This window comes from Ptychodera flava, chromosome 12 (assembly GCF_041260155.1).
Source record: "Ptychodera flava strain L36383 chromosome 12, AS_Pfla_20210202, whole genome shotgun sequence".
Classification (NCBI taxonomy): Eukaryota; Metazoa; Hemichordata; class Enteropneusta; family Ptychoderidae; genus Ptychodera; species Ptychodera flava.
The window spans coordinates 6,698,222-6,719,170 of record NC_091939.1 but is presented as its reverse complement, the minus strand read 5'-3'; the positions used below and the strand labels follow the sequence as shown (position 1 = coordinate 6,719,170).

Genomic DNA, 20,949 nt, shown 5'->3' with positions numbered 1-20,949 from the left:
GACAGATAGATACGTTTCCACAGCTACAATCTACCATACCAAAGTCCTTGCATCGCATGGAAATAGTGTAAACAATATTTGATAATCAAGCAGTAATATTAGCGACAATAAATAAATAAATAAATAAATAAATAAATAAATAAATAAATAAATAAATAAATAAATAATAAATAAGTAAATAAATGAATAGACAGACAGATAGACTCCACCGACTTCCCATGTAAGCTCTCTTAGGTACATACACACATACTAAATATGGATATAACTACGTTGTGTTTGAAGTGTTTGACGGGTGCCAAAAGGCCATGTCGTAACTATGTTGTAGCCATGTCGGGGGATCATTTATGTCGAGGGAAAAAGGTATGCTGCCTTGAGGAACACAAGTTTTGACCACAACTTGGCTTAAACGTTATTGCCGATCTTGACACTCTTAAGTCCTGCATGCTGTAAGATAGCTGTTGAACCATTGAATTGCCTTCGAGTCGTACACCCAAAGCAAACCACAATTAAATATATAGTACGATAGTTAATTATTATTTGCATATGTATGTATGTATGTATGTATGTATGTATGTATGTATGTATGTATGTATGTATGTATGTATGTATGTATGTATGTATGTGTGTGTGTGTGTGTGTGTATGTATGTATGTATGTACGTACGTATGTACGTACGTACTTACGTATGTATGTATGTATGTATGTATGTATGTATGTATGTATGTATGTATGTATGTATGTGTGTGTGTTGGTATTTTCTAATGAATACAAAATTAAATATAATCATGTAAACAGTTTTGGCACTAATCACATTTTTTAGTTCTCGATAGAGTAATTCAGCGAGTAAATTAATATCAATTTCAGTAAATATAATAAACTATAGTTGATTGTGATTTGACTATTTTAGGGTAACATTGGATTTAACACGATTGGAACTAATTTTGGATGGTTGGATGGCGAAGTAAGGTCGTTTTAATCCGCATATGTAAGCTCATCACCTTTTCTTTTTAAGTTGAACACTTGTTTTATGAGTGATTTGTAACACTGCAACATTCAGCTATATGGCATCTAACACTTTTGAGAAATTTGAAAAATATGAGGATTCAATCATCCCAAATTAGTTCCATTTTGCAATCGTGTTACTAAGCTTATTTGAAACTTACATGACAATGAAAAATAATAATAGTGCCACTTTAGCCACTTGTTCATTCACATGAAGTACCTTACCTGGTCTCGGTCGGGAATGATCGATCAGTCCAATATTATGTCAGTTCAATTGGAAATTCTGACTCAAAGGTTTGTTTGCGCATCCTAATACGGGGGTGTCTAGCCACAACCTGTTGCGGGCAACGTTTATAGCAATGGCAAAGGTCATAGGCACTATCCTGTTCATATCAACACAGGACTGCAGGCTTAGCAAATGCTTAGTCATTTTCAAGCAAATGGCTTGCCAACTTTTTCGCCCATAAACAATGAATGACCTCTTGACGTCAGTAAGATGGACTTTGTATAGGTGTTCAAATGACGTCCCTTGGATGAAGCTAGAGAGATAAACGTACATTCGCATATGGCTTGCAAGACCAGGAGTCCAAGAATAGTCAGGAAACTACGAATAACACATAGGTTATCATCTCCCAAATTGTTATTCAAAGGTTGTTTGACCTTAAGCTTCCAGTGGTTATTGATGACACTCTCGGCATGATTGGAACTAATTTGGGAAAAATGGATTTTCATATTTTTGCAAAGTTCTCAAAAGTGTTAGATGCCATGTAGCTGAATACTGCAATATCGGAAATTACCCATAGAAAACAAACAAGTGTGTAATATATGAAGAAAAGCAGATGTTAAAACAATTTATGATAATTATGCCTTCTAAAGGGAGCCACACGAGGTGAAAAGGACGGGCCCGGAATATTTAAGCCAGCAATCTCTGAAACTGATATGAGAAATCGACGATTATCTCACTCTGCCTCATTTAAGTTTTAAGAAAATATTTAAGTTCGATATAAGAATAGATGGTATTGTAATAATGAGAAGACAATGTGATGATGACGAAGTAAGATAAATTAAACAAAGTGCACTTATTTTTTTCAGAGTTTGCGAGGATGGCCACCTTTATGCCGTTTAAAACTCGATGTAAACAAGGAATTTAATATGTAATTTTTCGTTTGTTTTAAAAACTTTAGAACTTATTGTAAATGTACGACTTTTTTGCTTTCTTTACACTTAAAGATGTAACTAGTTTATGGATAACAATGCGGGACGCATTGCTTGAAAGACGGAGAGTGTTACGGAGATGGTTTATTCTACACAAAGGTTAATGAACCTAGCGGTCATCGACACCAGTAAAAGTCAATTTAAGATCAAGACCTGTATTGATGTTTATGATTGGATGTATCATTTTATCTTTCATTCATGTCTATCGTATGATCAAAGCCACGCCTCAAAGATAATGTTTAAAATCACATTCTAAAACGATACAACGAAGATAGTTACTCGAATATAGTTGTTTGAAGATAGTTGCTTAAGGGAGAGGAACACAGCGGATTTATACTATGGGAGAAGCGTATCTTGGGCGATGGCAACTGTCAAGCTTGTCTACAGAGAAATAAAGTCTATGTAGTACCAGCGAACTCTGAACGTCTCGTGTGGTGAATACACTGAAGATCCCCAGGTACCTCTCGGCACAGATGAGATAACATTTGTAGATTAAATCGACATTACTTCACCATCCAATTATCCCAAATTACTAGTAATTCCAATCATGTTATAGTTTGTATTCTGTCAAAGTCCTCAAAAAATAAAAATGTAAGTACATACGGCGACATAAATGTTTGACACTGACCTAGACCCAATGTATTGTCAATGGGAGAATGTTATCAAATAAGTGATCTTCAAAATTGTTAGTGAAAGGTAAGGGTCCTCCACCACAGGAACTCTGGCTCCGTATATGTTTGTTTTCTTATGCACATTTGTTTATTTTTTACTCATAATTGTTTCAATATACAATGAAGAGCCAATAAAGAGTTATATTTGTGTTCATGTTTTTCAGTAAAGATCGGCTTTGTTTGTTTGCTTACTTGTTTACAAGCATAGTCAACAAATGATACTTTAAGAAGTTTCTAAGAGAATCCTATATATGGGAATCCCACATACCTTCTCGAAGAAGCCGAGTCGAGTCCTCGGCCGTGTGAGGGCGTTCTTTGGCATCCGGAAAAGTCCGCTGGAGCGCATTGAGATCCCTAACTATCCTAATTTTCCTATTTTCGCTCTTCAAATTCAAATAAATAAATTTGAAATACAGATTTTAAACTTATATTCAAGCATACAATTCACCTTTCGTCAACATACAGCAGAGGAGCAGGTCACTTTTTGGATGAAAAGCCTCCACAGGTAGGCAAACCCAGTCCAATCAAAATAACTAAGACTATTGAAACAATCGGGCATTGGCTTAATGTTTTCTTAATATGTTGAAGTTGAGAAGTTGATGACTCCTGTGCAGACAATTGTTTGTCTTGTTGTTTTGTTTTGCCGTCTGTCTAAAATTTTATCAATATCAGTTGAACCTTTGTGGAGATTACCGGTAGTTCGCTCTCACGAGGAGTACTAGTGCTTTGGTTACCAACAAAGTTATAAGCGTACAAACTGTGTATATTTCCCTTGCTATAATTAATGCAGGCTTCTGATTTGTATCGCTCGATCGTTTCCCAACCTTTGAAATACTTGTAATTACGTCGGTCGCCTTTCGCTATGCAAAGCAATATTCGTTTGGCGCAGTCGTAAGTTGGATGACCGGAGGTCATTAACCTTTTTGGACTCATTTGTTTTGGTAAGACTACTAGTACTATTATTATAAATGGCAACTTTTCAACATAAGCTTACTCAAAGTTTTCCGCAAAGGATAGTGGAGGAGTTAGCGCCAGAACTTGAGTGTCGTCCCTCTCAAAGAAGCTGAGTGGAATACTCGGCCGTGTGACGTGATGGCGCTGTTGGTCACCCGCAACAAAAAAAGTTCGCCGGAGGGCACGGAGTTCCAAAATCAGTCTAATTTCCCATTTGGCTCTAAAATTCAAATGAATAAACTTGAAATGCAGATTTCAGCTTATATTCAAGCATATATTTCACATTTTCAACATACAGCCGCCGAGTAGCTCACCATTCGGATGAAAAACCTCCAAGACTTCGGCAAACTTTAATCAAATCAAAATAGTTAAGTGTTGTAACAGTCGGGCACCGGCTTAATATTTTCCCCAAATCAATCGCAACCAAGAAACAGTAATGCATCGCATGGATAAGAAAGTTTCGATAAGAAAGTTAAACCAAGATATTCACATTGAACGAAATAATCGTTACCTTTTCTTCGCGTTCTCGGTTATACCGGTACCTTTATATTTTCCATAAGTTGAAAGAAATGGCATAGGGAGATACAGTGTGTTTCGTTGTTTACCGTTGAGGGTCAAACTTGACGTTGACAGAAACTGAGTTTTGCTAAGACGTGAAATATTTTGCAGCTTGAAAATATCCATCGATATTGAGTCTGAAGAGAGAGACCACCTCGCCTCAGAGTTTCAAAGATGGATACTTGAAGTGAACGCCAAAAATTGGCACCCCAGCAAAAAACATTACTCGAGAAATTCAAATGAATAAATTTGAAATGCAGATTTTTAGTTTACATTTAAGCATATAATTGACCTTTTTCAACATACAGCCACCGAGTAGGTCACTTTTAGGATAAAAACCCTCCACATGAAGGCAAACTTTAATCAAAATGAAACAAAGACTGTTAAAACAATCGGGCATCGGCTTAATATCTTCCTCAAAACAATCGGAGAACAAAACCCAAAATAGCAAAGCATCGCATTCGTTTAACATCTTTACTCTGGTGAACTTGAGATCCTGAGTGACACCAGGTCAATCCAAAATGCCGGCAATTGTTTGTCTTGTTGTTTTGGTTTTGTAGCATGTCTAAACTTTTACCGATATCGATGGAACTTTGTGGACATTATTTCAATGTCACGCAGAGTGTGTTGGCTACCCACAAAGATAGTTATAAGCCTACAATACACGATATTAAAAAACATTGTATATTAAAGCAGGCTTGTGACTTGTATCAAAATTTTCCTACATGAAGATATAATTGACTCGTCTCCTAACTTTTGAAATAATTGAAATGACGTCAGGCCGCCTTTCACTATGCGAAGCAATATTCGTTTGTCGCAGTCATAAATTTGACCTCGATATTTGGAATTTAAGTTAACAGCTTTATTGACATTTATATCACAAATACCAACTTTTCTAAGCTAAAAATAACTTGACACTGACGAAGATAGTGTGAAAGAAAAGCAGTGCTGCAGAGACCAACAGCTACCCTCTTTGCCTGGTTGGAGGTAAGACGTGTCCATCGATATTGAATCTTAGGAGAGAGACCACTTCGACTGAGAGTTTTCCGCAATGGATAGTTGAGGAGTTATCGCCAGAAAATGTTGTCCCTTTCGAAGACGCTGAATCGAGTACTTGGCCGTGTGAGGGCGTTGTTTGGTTGCCCAACAAAAAACTTCACCGGAGCGCACTAAGTTCCCAAATTGGCCTAATTTTCCCGTTTTTGCTCCTGAAATACAAGTGAATAAATTTGAAAGACAGATTTTAGCTTTTATTCAAGTATATATTTGACCTTTTTCAACATAGCTGAGAAGCTCAAAGTTTGGATGAAAAACCTCAACACGTAGGAAATGAAAAAACTACAACAACAATCGGCTCAATATTTTCCCAAAATCAATCGGAGCCGAAAAAAAACAGCGAAGCATCGATGCAATAAACTCTTTTACTCCGGTGAACTTGAGAGGTTGATGACCGTGAGTGACCCAGGTCAATCCAAAATGCAGACAAATGTTTGGTTTTGTTTTGTTGGTTTTTTGTAGCCTCCATTTGTTAACTTTCGTATTATAGTTTGACCGAAGTCAAATTTTCTATTTTTGTTGAAATATATATAGTGAGAGTGAGAGCAAGTTTCGACAACTTTGGTCAAGTCAATAAAGATATATAGCTCTAATAAGGAAAGTTCATTAAACATGCAAATTGGGAATTGGCCTTCGTAAAAATGCCTAACGACTTTTGTGCGTGCGAGTGCAAGTTCCCTTTGTGTTTAAAGGGATATAGTCGTCGGAACTGCGCCTGTGCGAGTTTCTTGTTTACAAATAATATATTTCGTGCACGATATCAGAATGCACCTCATCATCATAGCTGCAACATTTAAATTATACGATGATAGATTATGACAGACATGTTTTAACTGTCATCAATCACCATTGTGCCTTGGATACATTGTTGCCATGGCTCGTATGGGTCCCATACGACCTTTGAGCGTAGTTCCGACGACTATATCCCTTTTAAGTGTTGTGCAGGTGTGCATTCTCTCCCGCATATCAGGCGTTTGGCTTTTGTGCAGGTGTTATGCTGAACATGTAAATTAGCCCCTCCCTTTATACAGCCGAGTTTGAATTTAGGCAGTTCAGACCTCTTCGGTAAATTTGAGTGTGTAGACCCTCGTTACACTGTTCGGTGTCAAGATTTCCGTCCTTTTTATTTATTTATTTATTTATTCGGAAATCCTACGGGATCAAGTCCCATATACAGGTTCTTAAAAAGCTCAAAAGAAAACGGTTAAAAAAACACTGAACAAGACAGCACCAAACAAAAAGTATTTTCAAAACTAAAATCAAGTGTAGGACACACACAGACAAAAACGAAGCAAACAAATCAACAAGAACAGCCATTAAAAAATAACATGTCTGATGTCAGACTTAAATGAGTCATTAAAAATATCAATATTATGATTATTACGAAACACTTCATTAAAATTACTCATACATCTGTTTAGAGGAGAAAATTTAAAAACATTGACACGGCTACGAGGTGGTCTGAATGTGGGACAGGTGCACAAAAGTTTGCCAGGTGCATTAAAGCATAGCTTTGATAAAACATCTGGTAAATTATAAAATCCAGTTGCACACTTGTGCCGTTTGCACATGTACAACTGGCTATCGTCCCCCGAAAGTGTCACAATCTGAGGTAAGTAAGAGTGCTTTTCCTGTATAACTTTTCTTTCCTTCAAGTGTGCAGGTCAACGGACATTGTTCCTTGTGCGATGGCGTGGCATTTGTATGTACGTACAGAATGGCCGTCGGCAGACTACAGTATCGTAGACCCAATTTAGTTTCTAGTGAAAATTACAAAAGTCTTAAAGTTACTTGAAGTGAATTGTAATCTTTTAATTTAATTTACCTGCTATGTAATTTCATTCATTTAAGTACAAATTTATTTGCCATGTAATTTTCTTTTCTTTACTATTCAGAACCGTATTTCGTACTCCGTATGACATATGCCGTGTTTTGAACTCCGTATTCGTATTCTGTATACTCTGTGTTGAGTCTGCATGTGTATATATGCAGTTTCAAAGGAATTAAAAGGAGTCAAACGTGATACGAGTTTCTTGAGTGTGTTCATCGGGGGCCCATAGAGACGTAGAATTTTCAGATTCTACAACTTTCCATAATGTTGTATTATATTATCTTCCATGCACATAGCAAATTTCGTCAACTTTGGTCGAGTCTATCAAGATATATAAGCTAATTAGGAAAGTTCATTGAATATGCAAATTGGGAATTGGCTGAATTTGAAATGCATAGTGACATACAGTAATTTTAAATCACAATATCTTTAATATACATACCAAGTTTTGTCGATTTTGATTGAGTCAATTCAGACATATCCCTAATTAGGAATGTTCATCAAATATGCAAATTAGCAATTAACTTTCATGTCACACCTTTCTTTCATGGCAGATAAATCCTGGTGTGATCAACATTTTGTTGCAAATCTCATCCAATTCTGTTCAGCCGTTCAATGTCTGTTTTTTCTCAAATCATTAATTATGCAAATGAGCATAAAGTATGCAAGCCACACTAACCAACATCTAATCAGTTCTTGCCATTAGCATATGTCTACCAAATCTGATATGAATCTCTTTAGGCCTTCTTGAGATATCATGTAAACAGACAGAGAGACATAGCTACAACATTAGCTCATGTGTGTGAACACATGAGCTAAAAGGGGAACTCTTACAATGTACTGATCATGTTACAGATTTTATTATTCATCAAAATGCTTTACAATCATAAAAATATTTCACAGAGAAAGGAACTTTTCATTTCATGATAAAGTTTTTCAGGCTTTCAAAACTGTAGATTGTACTGGTATTTTTTTTTCTCCCCATAGTGTTGCTTTACCTCATATAATCAATAGTAGCGGCTAACAACCTGGTAATGATAAAATACCGTCAATGACGCTGTACCTTCTCTAATGTGTGGCCAGGTCAGGTAATTGGTTGTTGGCATGGAGTTGTTGGTAAATAGTTGATGATGTAGGGGCATGAGGTGGGATATGGACCCAAAGAACCCAAAAGATGATTAAATACATCAATCAAAAACATTCTAAGCTACTGTATAAACTGCCTAAAGATAGTTCAATGTGGAAAAAAGTTAAACAATTCAGAAATAAGAATTAACAGTCCAAAATAGTAATGACGCACTTCCTTACTGACCTGAGTGCATGTGAAATACACAACCTGGCATCTGTAAATTAATGTATACCAAGTGATCATTTCCAGTCACTTTTAACTGTTTTTAATGGATTTTCCAAAGAGTCCTGTGGAAATGATGAAAAACGCCTATCTGGTCTTGTGTTTGTATAACCTCATGGCTGATAATTGTCATAGTATTGAAAAAAAATTGAAAGTGAAGAAATTACTGTTTTTAATAGGCATATTTTCCTTGAAATACATGACCGTGTAAAGAATATATGCTAAAAGTGTTTAAGAGTAAATTTCTTTTCAAAAATAATTTAATTTGTGACCAAAGGATTTTTATTCTTTGAGTTTACAAATTCAAACATTGCAATTTGTTCAATCATCTTGTGCAGTGCAAAATTTATAAAATGACTGAAAAACAAAAAAAATTGGCAGAATTACAGTCTTTGTAATGTAAAATTATGGGTTGACATCACGATAACTGTTAATCTGTTTGAAGTACTAATATACTATAATTTAAAAAAGAAAAATTCATGCAGAAACGGTAAAATATATTGTCAGCAATGTAGTGTTAATTTTGACTTTACATCAAAATATGCCTTTGCTGGATACCAAATATATAGGGCGAAATATCAGCCTGTTCAGCAAAATCCACACAACAGCATTGATCCTTTTCTAATTTGATTTGATTTGCTTATGTTATCCTTGTATGACAGTCAGTACAATATGGAACTTGAACACAACACAGTGAATAAGTATGCTGTAAATGAAATGGTGTGGCTGCATCCACATGCAGCAATAGGAGTGCCTTTGTCTCTCACCCCTCATTTCCAACCTGTCCCATCCCTGAAAAAATAGTTTGGTCTTATATTTATAATGTTAATAATTTCTGTATTTGTTGAAATGTGCGCATCTCAAAAACTTTTGATCATAAACATTTTCATTGTTTTTTATAGTTGACCAATCAGTTAACCTGTTTATTTTGAATATTTGCGCATTTTTCCTCAGTATTTGACATTTTCTGAGTACCTTCTTATTCAGTTTGTCATTTTCTAAAAGTTTAAATGCTCCATTGTGTGGTCAAGCTTTCCACAAGCATCAAATGAGGTACTTCATATAGGAGGGTCTGCCTCTAGAGGGCGGGCATCATGAACACTCCTGTGTTTGTTGGTTAATTCCTCCACTTAAACTTCTGATTGTACTGTAAACATTGAACATGGCCGACGTCCGATTTTCCTGTCTAAAACTTTCACTCATTTTCGTTCATATGACTCTGAAACTCCAGGAAACGATTGGGAAGAAAGGGTTATCTTGAAATATTGAGGTACTCGCCGATATTTTGCAAAATTAAATGAGAAAAAATGCAAGGAAAATGCCGACAGGCTTACACAATGAGAGTTTTCAGACCCGGAGGCATATGATCATCTCTGCAGATTATGCAACAGGCCCAGATCACGTGAGGCCATGAGGGGATATCCACGCAACTCAGTACCAAACACTAGCGCTCACAGAGTGAGCAAACGCAAAGTGAGTACCCCTAACGTCAGCTCAGTAGTCTGTAATAGATTGTAGTCAACTAAGAAACCTTGGAGAAAGGCTTAACACTGTGGCTATGCCGCTAAGTCCCTTTTGATTTTTGTCATAGCTCAAAATTGTTCTCCCACACCTCAACCTGAGGCATGAACACCCCCCACCAGTTTATGATATGACCCATCACGATGGCATGCCGTCAACGGATCTTGACAGACGGAAGTCTTGACAGACGGAAGTTCTTGACAGCAGCATATTGGTTTTCAACTCTAATACCTTCTCTGTCTATAAATAGACACGAGAAGGTAATAACATGAACTGACCAATTGTACAGCATCACTGGGATGTAATATAAAAAAATATAGGCCCTCTGGCAAAGCAAAAAGTGAGGTATTTAGTGCAGGTGTGTGTCAGGCAGAAAACACAGTATTGGCTGTTGCAGTAGACAATGACCCAGGAATGTACAATGCATGTGAAAGTACATCTCACTGTGCAATATAATCTATCTTTCATGAAAACTGAAAGGCCATTTAAAAAAATTCTTTGTTTGCCATCCTACCAGACAGTCAGGAAAAAAACCAAACACAAACAAAAAACACAAGTGTATTAATCCTTTGAGCGCTGTAATTTTTTCCCCCAAAAATTTTAGTGCAAAATTTTACAAATTTTTATGAATTCTTCTGTAATTTTTTGACAATTTTGGACCAAATGGACATCACATTTCATTGGCTACAGTTTTTTCTCAAAATTTTGGCAAAAATCTGAGAAAAATTGATATGGATTTATTTTATGTAGGGGACAAAAATAGAATTTGGCGCTCAAAGGGTTAACATACGCTCAATTTTTATTTGGTTTCCTTTGGAAAAATATTTTTATTTGTAAAAGTGTTAACATTGTTTTTTTCCTTAACTTTCTCTGAAAACCTATCAGCATGGGACGGCAAACACAGAATTTTACTTAAGGATGTACGAGTGGTACGCGCGCGTGGAATTTGTCACTTCCCATAGGATTACATTGAAATTTGCTGGAAAATCAATTTCTACTAATGTCATTTTCATGAAAATTTGCACAAAGCTCAGTCAAGAGAAATAAATAATACTGATCAAATAAAATTATATGGTCACCGCGCTAAATTTTGAGATAAACAGCATTGAATTATTTCGTCCATAGAAAATGCATTGGTGAAAAAATGCTGACTCAGCATTTTTTCTCACAAATGGCAAAATTCATGGTCATTTATCTCACAAACGAGCACGGTGACCCCTATATTTTATCACACATTTTGATAATACTTACAAAGGAGTATCCAAAAATTGACAATTTAGAGAAATGACATTACTTTTAATTTTACCGATCGTACATCCTTAAAGCGCCAAATGTGATTTTACACACCATATAGTAGCTCTTTGTGCCTGCTACTACTATGATACCTGAAATTATTTTGATATACATTATTCAATGAAAAGAAGAAAATGATTAAAAAATACTGTAAGAGAAAAGACCTGTGTCTCACGCCATATGCCGCTATATGGACGGTGAATACTAGCGGTGTCTATGAACAACCTTTTTCTTGGTCACCCTGTTCACAAACAACATTGAGGTAATCTTTGCTGGGCAGCAAGAGCAAAAAACAATTCTGGAATAATCATGACACTGTTGTCATTATAAGTGACAGTAAACTTAAACTCCAAGATTACCTCATGAAAATTGGATGAACAATGCCTAACAGTCAACCTGAACTACGAAATTATCTCATAATCATTGGATGAACAGTGCTAGCTAGATATACACCACATGATAAAAAGACTAAAATTTTGGGAAAGTTGACAATATTATCAAGATGCAAGACCATATACTAATGAAAAATATAACAAGTTTTTTAGTGGGCGGAGAAGAGACAGAGGGGGGTAATCTGTCCCACTAACAAGTAAAACTGAAATTTAGGTAAACTAACAAACTTTAGCCATTTCCTAGGATTTTACATGATGACTTGGTGATGCCTTTCTGTACTTTTTGCAGACATCCTCCAAAAATCAACTCAGACAGAATGACTGTACTACATAGAATATGTATACAAATTCTGATGTATAATTTCTCTCTATATACCAAACCTTTTTCTGCGATTGCCATATTTCATCATATTGGTATGTGTAAATGGAATATACGTCTCACAGTTCATTAAACTGGTACAGTTCAAAGTACAATGTCTGAGAAGAATGCGTGATCAATGTGATCAATATCTATGCATCTTACAGATTCAGACGATTTCTCTCAAATGTGCTCTTGTCATGCTAGTAAAATGTTAGATTTACCTTATCAAATACGTACACATCATATACCAATGCTGAGAAGTGTAAAATGTTGTCTTTGTACAGTTTATGTTTGATTAACCAAACTATGAACTCCAATTTATATGTAAACAGAAAAGTGCCAAACTGCTTAATGCTCTTGAAATTCCTTCTTTGTATTTGTACACTGGTGGATTTCCATGTACAAGGTAATAAGAAAAAATAAACTGTCCATAGATTGTCCTTATTTCATCATTCTGGGTCCAATTTGACTGAAGCAATTAAATATTATGAAAAAAAAAAACAATTATTGGATAATAGTTGCGGAACAAAGACAGGGACTAAAAATGAACTTTTCAAAAGATCTTAACCCACAGGGTTTCTTCATACAAAAGGTTATTTAACAAATGGTTATTTTACCCAGTATTGATAAGGTCTTGTACTTACTTTGAAATAGATATACCTTGATGAGAACATGATCAAGAAAGGCATGGATAGGTCATAGGTCAATAAGAAAGTACACTTGACCTTTAGTATTATCTCATGATATTTGTTTCTGCATCATCCCTTTTTTCTATTCTCTCTTCTAGATCAGAAACTCCTCACAACATTGGTTCAGTGCTTTTGGAAGGCATAAACATAATGGCTTGATGAAAACAAGTTGCAGAAAGACGGCAACCTATCTGTAAATTGTGCGTCATTACATCATTTTGAGTCAAGAAAGTGTACTTGAGTTAAGTGACTGTATCACTTTCGTTTCTGACCATATGTTTTCATAGTGGCAAAAATTTTGTTGTTTACATTTTCTGAGCTACTGTGCTAGCAATTTGGATAAAAATTAAATATTTAGGGAAATATAATTAAAATGTTCTGTGTAAATATAATAAAAAATTACAAAAACATGTTTATGAAATATCTTTCATATATAATTCTGATATAGAAATATAAGTATAATAACACTCATAGTATATTTCATTAAAAGGAAATCCAAAATTTCTGAAAAGATTTTCATTCAAATATTTCACTTGCTATGATAGTTAATCAACCAGTACTGAAATACAGGTCTCAAAATATTTTGGAATCATAATTTGCGAAAAATAATGCAGTTTGAGTGCTAGCTGTCATTATTGCACTGAAAGTAAGATTATAATATGTATTCCTTCTAATATGAAGGGGAGAAAATTCACCAAATTAATGTCAGCTTTTAGAAGTCCATGGTTGAGGGCGCTCTTTAAAACATTAACAATAAGGCTGTACCACATCGACATGTCATGGAAACACTCATCATAAAAATGCTCTGTAATTTTGTGATTAACTTTGAAAAAATTTAAGGAAGAGATTCCATTATCTAAGGAAGCAAAGTTAGGAGTTTTTTTATGTTAACAAGGAATATATTTTCTGCAGTGATGAAAAAATAACAGTAATTCTCAAATTAAAATTTGATTTTTTTATTTTGTACAAACAACGCCTTTGAAACTTTACTCCTTTCAGCTGATACACCTGCTCTGTTATCAGTGATATTGTTTTCTGGGTAAACAACATGGCTACTGCCAAAAAAAAAATGTATACACTAATTTGTTAAAAGAAGTTCTAAGAAAAGTTTGACGATTCCTACTGTAAATGGCACTCTCCATACATATTGATTTGGCCAAAAATCTGCTCAGAAAGTGAATAATAATTTTGTTTTTAACACACAATATCTCAAAAAAAATATTTGCTCTTTTATCGAAAGAAGCTGACACCAACATTTCTTATTGGATCAGAGGGGGAGGGAGCGTACATCAATTGCTTTGATATAACTTCTGATGGTACTGATAAAATAATTATATTCGATTAAATATGAGTTTTATAAAACTTTGGCTTTATGCGTAAATATCTCAAAGCAAACATACAGTTGCTTTGTTTCTTACAATGTTGAAAAATTTCTTGTAAACTTGATGAGTACCAGAATCATACAAATAACAAAACAATCTCTCATGAGTTATCAAATCAATATTTACAAGCACACATCTTTTTTTCACAGTTTTTATATCACTATATATATACATGTCAAACCTGTCCATGGAACATTTCAAACCTGTCCATGGAATATGTCAAAACTGTTCATGGAAGAAACTTGTATGTGAGTCCGTTGTCCTAGTGTATCCAAATTTTGTCACATTACACAAATGGACATATGGACAAGAAACTATGCATTACTTGATAGTGATAGTTTCATCTCTGCTAAACTGAAAACTCTAGAGTACCTCAGTTCATTGACAGTAACACCAAAAGGACCACTACAGTTTCTATACTTGCCTAAATTGTGTCAGTTTACAAAACACACAAACTGTATGCAGTCTGTGGGTCTGGTTGCATCATAAAAAGTGCTTCAACAAACATGTATGAAAGTAAGACACACGCTTTTTAAATGTATCTGTGATGTTTGGCAAATATTCAGTCAGTGTGTTTTGCATGTGTAGTTTGAGTAATTCTTTTACAATGCAAGTATCTGTATGGAACTAAGCTACGTTTGGCCAAAGGTTTTACCAGGGCAAATCATGGAATTTCTTTTGGGGAATTAAATGATGCATAAATCACTGTGGAGACCATATCAACATTGATTAACACTGAATAGAATTATGAATTGGAATGTCCAACGTAAATAACAAACGAAAGCACTGCCAGACTTTTAAACCCTAAAAAAATATGGCATATCTCTAACCTCTGTGCAAGGTCATTGACTTCCATTACTAACTTCAAAGGATGGGCTTTCCAATATATTTGTTCTTCCTTTCAGCGCATTCCAGGGAAAACACCCTTTCAATGGAACTATCAATATTCCATGGAAAAAATCCACATTCTGTTGATGCAAGGAATGGCCTTCACATTATCGTTCATCAAACTAGCCTTGACCACCCCCATTTCCACAATGTTTCATACTGTTCACCTGCATGCGTTTAGGACCGATCCATTATTGAGCCGGAACTTCCAGGATCACCTGGACTCTGAAATAGTGCACAGTCCGGAATGCTGTGAGTTGACTTTATCCATGCTGGGGCACATCTTTTCCAACAGTGATGCCAGGTTGAGGCCATTCTCCATGTTCAAGACCATACCGTCAAGCCACTCCGTCAGAGTTTCAAAGCTAGGTCTACAAAAGAAAACAAATTTTGATCTCAAGATTAATGGTGCATAATTCTCCATGATTGTAGAAACAAACAAGTTTGCCTTCTCAAATCTGACCCAACCAAGTCTGATTAATGTTAAGTAATTTTAAGTATGAAAAATACATGAAGAAATGTTTATGTTACAAAACTCAGGTTATTGCCCGACTCCCCATTTACCCTCTACTTTGTTATTTCTCCCTCTCGAGTTCATGTGTCATGTAATTAACTTTTTTTTTTCAAATCGGGTAAATAAACCAATTATTAAATTACAGGAGTACTCTATCCCTAGCTAAGACAAAGATTAAGAAATGTTGAATGATGTAATTATCAATCCTTGATACTTCCAGTAGTTCTTGTCGATACTGAAAAGTAACATGGTGTTGGTCTTTTGTTTTCTGAAAAACATTTGGTCAAATTAAAACAATTTGTTTAGAGACAGAGCTGATTCAATATTTCTGGTCACCTTGAATCTGAATCCAAATCACAGCACAGTTCAACCATCTTGGAGAATGCCTCCGGACAGTCCTGGCAGAATTTCCTCCTGAAGACTTCCACATTGAGTCCAAAGTCGGGATTCCTGGGAAGATAGTCTGGATCAGCATTGACTCTCCCTATGATCTCGCACAGCACAATGCCAAATGAGAAGACATCAACTTTCTCATCATATCGTTTGCCTGTAAAATGAAAATCACGCATTTACTTTTAACGCTTTGAGCGCTGTAATTTTTCCTGCCAAAAATTTGGTGCAACATTTTACCACTTTTATGAATTTTTGTGTAATTTTTTTTAATTTTTGACCAAATGGACATTTCATTGGCTACATATTTTGATAAAAATTTTAACAAAAATTAGGGAAATATTGACTGGTTTTCATTTGATAAAAGCGACAAAATTTGACTTTGGCGCTCAAAGTGTTAACTCTAATGGGGTAAATTTCTTGATGTGGTTACACATATTGTACTATGGATGTACCTGTGTAAATCACAACTCGCTAACCTTTGTTCCATTGAATTTGAAATTTGCTGAAACAGTTTGGTCTCTGTTGAGTCTCATCAAGGATATACCTCTTTAAGAGGTAAATGCTCATTTAACTACATAGTAATGCAGCACCCAAAAAAAATACAGATTTCCATTTTGAATGTCAAACTTTGTACAATTATTAAAATAAAGTTCTTTGATGTTCTGAGAAGCACCATAATTCAGAATATTTTCTTATCAGATCACGTGAACGTCCACCATCTCAAAGGACACGGACCAATCAAAATCTCATAAAACAATATGAGTACCTTCAGGCTTGGCAGAGAAAAGGTCAAAGTTGAAGAGCATACCTTTCATCATTTCAGGGGCCATCCAGTACGGGTTGCCAACCACAGTGTAGCGCTTCTTTCTTTCCTTTCGACTGCCGCTGGTACCGACGGGTGATTTCTTGCTGACGATGGGTGACGTTCTGCTGAAGTCATAGGAATCTTCCACCATGATCCTGGCAAGACCAAAATCAGCAACTACAACTGTGTTGTCCTGTAAGTTGATTAAAAATCCATCAATTTCAGATAAATTCATCGTCTTAACCCTTTCACCCTAATTTTGCAATATAGAGGTCCACGCTTGCCACAGAAAACAGTAGAAATGGAACAAACCACAGTAATGAAACGGTTATTAGGTGATTTATCAAAAATTTGATCATTTAAAATGACCTTTTTGAAAAGAGCTAGACACTTTCGTCACATTTTTTCAAGCACCTTGTATGACTATCCACTGACATATGGGTACACACACAGATCAAATGATTTATACAATAATTTTCATTCAAGTTTTAAACCTTTGACCGCTATGGTTTGACCCAAATCCATTGTACTTATCAATGATGGTTCTGGACCTGTTTACTGAAAATTGGGGGTAAATAGGTAAAACCAATATTTTTGATACATCATGACAATAACTACCAGAAATATCACAGATATGAAATTTACATTCTACAATGTTGCCACGTTTCTAAATCAAGCTTGGGTATGTGTTTGGTAAGTCTTGCCTCAATTACTCACCTCTTTGACAAGACAGTTTGCTGAATTCAGATCACGGTGAATGATATCCATGGAATGAAGATACGTCTTCATTTAAAAACAAAAAACAAAAAATGATGATTTATAGTAACTCCATATATGCTTTATTTGGGTTCAGGTTATGAATTTCAAATATGATATATATATATATATATATAAATAATATACACAAACACATACTAAATATATACATAAACAGTGTGCCCTCTGAGCCAATATGGCACGCAACGTCACAAATAAACTGCCTGTGATGCAAACAACATTTTTTGGTTCACGTGTAAAGATATAAGACTGACACAAAGAAATTTCCACCATTCCTCAAAATGACGCAGTTTCCAGAAATACATATTTGTCAGAGGGCAACTGACACAGACACAGACACACACGCTGACACACTGGTATCTAGTCTACACAAAAATATTCAACTTGGTAAGTATGTAAAATAGTGATAAATTAGTTCAAACTAATCAGTGTAAAGTATTCAAACAGAAAACTGAACTTACCATTCCTTTTCCGATGTCACTGGCAAAACTCATCCTCTGTATCCATGGAAATGGATTGTTCTATTTCAGAAGAAGACAACATAAAGTAAGAGAGAGACTTCAGTGACACCACATTCAGCCGAAAAACACAAAGTATGAGCATAGTCTTGATATTCAAAAATGGTTGATGATATTGAGCACTGTTCTGAAAACTTTTTGTACTTTTCACATTCTTTCCTAAGATCAATTGTTGGTTAGTTTACAACAACACTCATAAACATGCAAAAACAATGGCTATACATCCATAGAAATAGAAATGCATGCTGACTACAGAGGGCGCTGTTGTGTAAAACTTCAAAATCCCTATTATGCAGTATAAAATAAGGGGAATATCTCACCATATCTTTGATAACATCTTTCAGTGTCCCTCCTGATACATATTCTGGTAAAAACAAACAAAGACACTTCGATATTAATGACAATTCTATGGCAACACAAAGGAGATTTTTCCTCACCAGTCGCTGTATTTGACAAGATTAAAGCATATGAGATCAACTGAAAACATTTTTGCTGATATCAACATTTTATCTTTCCTGTACATTTGGATTTCAAAGCTCTTATCCAGCTTTTAACTGTATGACTGATTTTCACTGTAATAATTTTATGGTATTATTTATTGGAATATGACATTATTTTTCAAATTCAAGTTTACCCATCAGAACTCCATATTGCTATAATTTTGACAAAGCACGTTGTTTTGAGTCATTTAAAAGTAGATAAATAATTCTTCTTGAGTACATATTATTTGAGACCTACACTTGACATCTCATATTTTTGTTGAATTTATATATTCTGAGTGGCTGCATCTAGTGTGTGTATGCTTTTCTGACAATGGTAATTTTTCTTTTTTGTTCATATTGTATTTGCAATGGCACTGATCAAACCAAAGGATGATAGTTTTGTCATACCTGTAACAAGATTTAGCCTTTTGTCCTTGTAGAGAACACCAATAAACTTCAGAACATTGGGGTGATTCAGCGATCTCAGAACTTTGACCTGAAAAATAAAGACATATGTATAAAGTGGTTTTACTTGTACTGTAAGGGTACATACATAGTTAAAGACTATTGTTTTCAACAGATCAACCTAGCCTTTGGTAAAAATCAACAGCTACATTTTTAGCTTATTTGTGGTTTGTCAGAGATATAAACTTTACGGTCTTCCTTTCTCTTACAGGACATACACTACCTGGTAACTTTTACTACACCTGGTAGGACTTTTATATAACTACAAACATGATACACTTATCACTAACAGATTCAACTGTGAAATATTTAGCAGTGAGACAATTAACTGCAGTGCAGTTAGCACTTAGAAATGAGCCTTCAAGACAACAATTGTCGGCAAACTACTGTGTATTACACCTCCCTCCCAGGTGACCTCTCTCTCTCTCTCTGTGACCTCTCTCTCTCTCTCTCTCTCTCTCACTCACTCACTCACTCACCAGGGTTCCGAATTCATTTATCAATCTTCCCAAATCATAGTGAAAACACTACATCAGTTATGTAAATATCTTGAAGAAACAGGACAATTTTTTGAAAGCAGACATGTTACTTTTTGAACTTCTGATGTTGCATGGTTCAATCAGTGGCTTTTATATTTTTTCCTTCTCACCTCTTTCAGAAAGCTTCTCTCCGCTTCTTCATCAAATTTCACCAATTCTTTTATCACCATGACTTCTCCTGTTTGTCTGTGTGTCACCTGAAAGACAGCAGTATTTGTAAAACACTGTTCTTGTCTTAGTCACATACCAAGTCACTAGAAATCAAGTGATATCGCCTCCATATATGCAACATACTGTGTGTATCATTGTGGTCTATGGCTGGGCAAAGCAAAGATGCCCTACATAAATTAATTTCTGTGGCCTTGAAATTTATTTCGAGCCGAAATACAAAACGAGCCATAAAGGTTTCATTGTATACCTTATAGAACATTACATTCAGTCTGCACGATAACCCGGCTTTTGAGGTGTGGCCGGTACTAGCGATTTGATTGGGTATTGGAGGGTGATTGGCATGTGCGAATCATATCAGAAACCATTTTCTTTCATGGGTGGGTTCACCCACTAAGCTATACATAGCAATTAATATTTGTTATCATATGAAGATATTGTATAATAATTTGATATTGTTTGTAATTTATTTAATAATAATAATTATTTTCTTTATGATTTGAAAACGTTGACAACCTCAGTATGCATGTGTTCTATGACAGTTAAATTTCCCACCCTGCGCATAAATGGTTGACACTTCGACGAGAGTTGACCGATGTTGATGCTATAACATCAAAACATTAGAACAGAAACTCACATCGTTCTTAAAGTTATGGATCAAATTTAAAGCTAATTATCTTTCTACGGTAGAAATGAAGATAGGTACAAAAATGGCTTTCCTAGAATAAACCTAGATTGAAAGGTCTAAATGTCGCGATCACATGAACTTCCCGACCGGTCCAACTACCCGTCGACTGCCGTACTGACTGTCAAGATTCGATGTCTAAACATCAAAGAGCTGCTGATGTGTACTACCATATTTATAGAAAGCTACAAAATATGCGTCTGTTTTTACTCACAATGACTGAATCCTGTCTCAAAGCTTTTGTCATCAATATATATTTGGAGCGCAAATTTCCTGACGGGCAGTGTTTGGATGCCGGATATGATCATCGTTGTATGGACAATACCATCGATGATCGTTGACACTCGATGGAAAATCGACGGACTATTATTTTGTTTGGTTTTATAGAGAGTAATCCGACTGATTACAGATATTGGAAGGTAAATTTCCTGTCAGGCAG

At 35.3% G+C, this 20,949-nt stretch overlaps 1 protein-coding gene across 2 annotated transcripts in view; it reads right to left on the bottom strand.

Annotated features, from left to right (window-relative positions):
- Nucleotides 1–12,976: 12,976 nt before the first annotated feature.
- The window catches only part of LOC139144824 (LIM domain kinase 1-like), a 39,551-nt gene continuing 31,578 nt past the window's right edge, over nucleotides 12,977–20,949 (bottom strand). Inside the window, exons 9-16 of one of the 2 annotated variants that reach the window (XM_070715614.1) lie at nucleotides 19,768–19,854; nucleotides 19,062–19,149; nucleotides 18,492–18,535; nucleotides 18,115–18,174; nucleotides 17,594–17,659; nucleotides 16,880–17,069; nucleotides 16,015–16,225; nucleotides 12,977–15,535 (exon numbers count right to left, since the gene is read on the bottom strand). In XM_070715614.1, the coding sequence (XP_070571715.1) occupies nucleotides 15,379–15,535; nucleotides 16,015–16,225; nucleotides 16,880–17,069; nucleotides 17,594–17,659; nucleotides 18,115–18,174; nucleotides 18,492–18,535; nucleotides 19,062–19,149; nucleotides 19,768–19,854 (903 nt within the window). In that variant the 3' untranslated portion in view covers nucleotides 12,977–15,378. The remainder of the gene's footprint in view (nucleotides 15,536–16,014; nucleotides 16,226–16,879; nucleotides 17,070–17,593; nucleotides 17,660–18,114; nucleotides 18,175–18,491; nucleotides 18,536–19,061; nucleotides 19,150–19,767; nucleotides 19,855–20,949) is intronic. The other variant, XM_070715615.1, reaches the window with a different exon arrangement.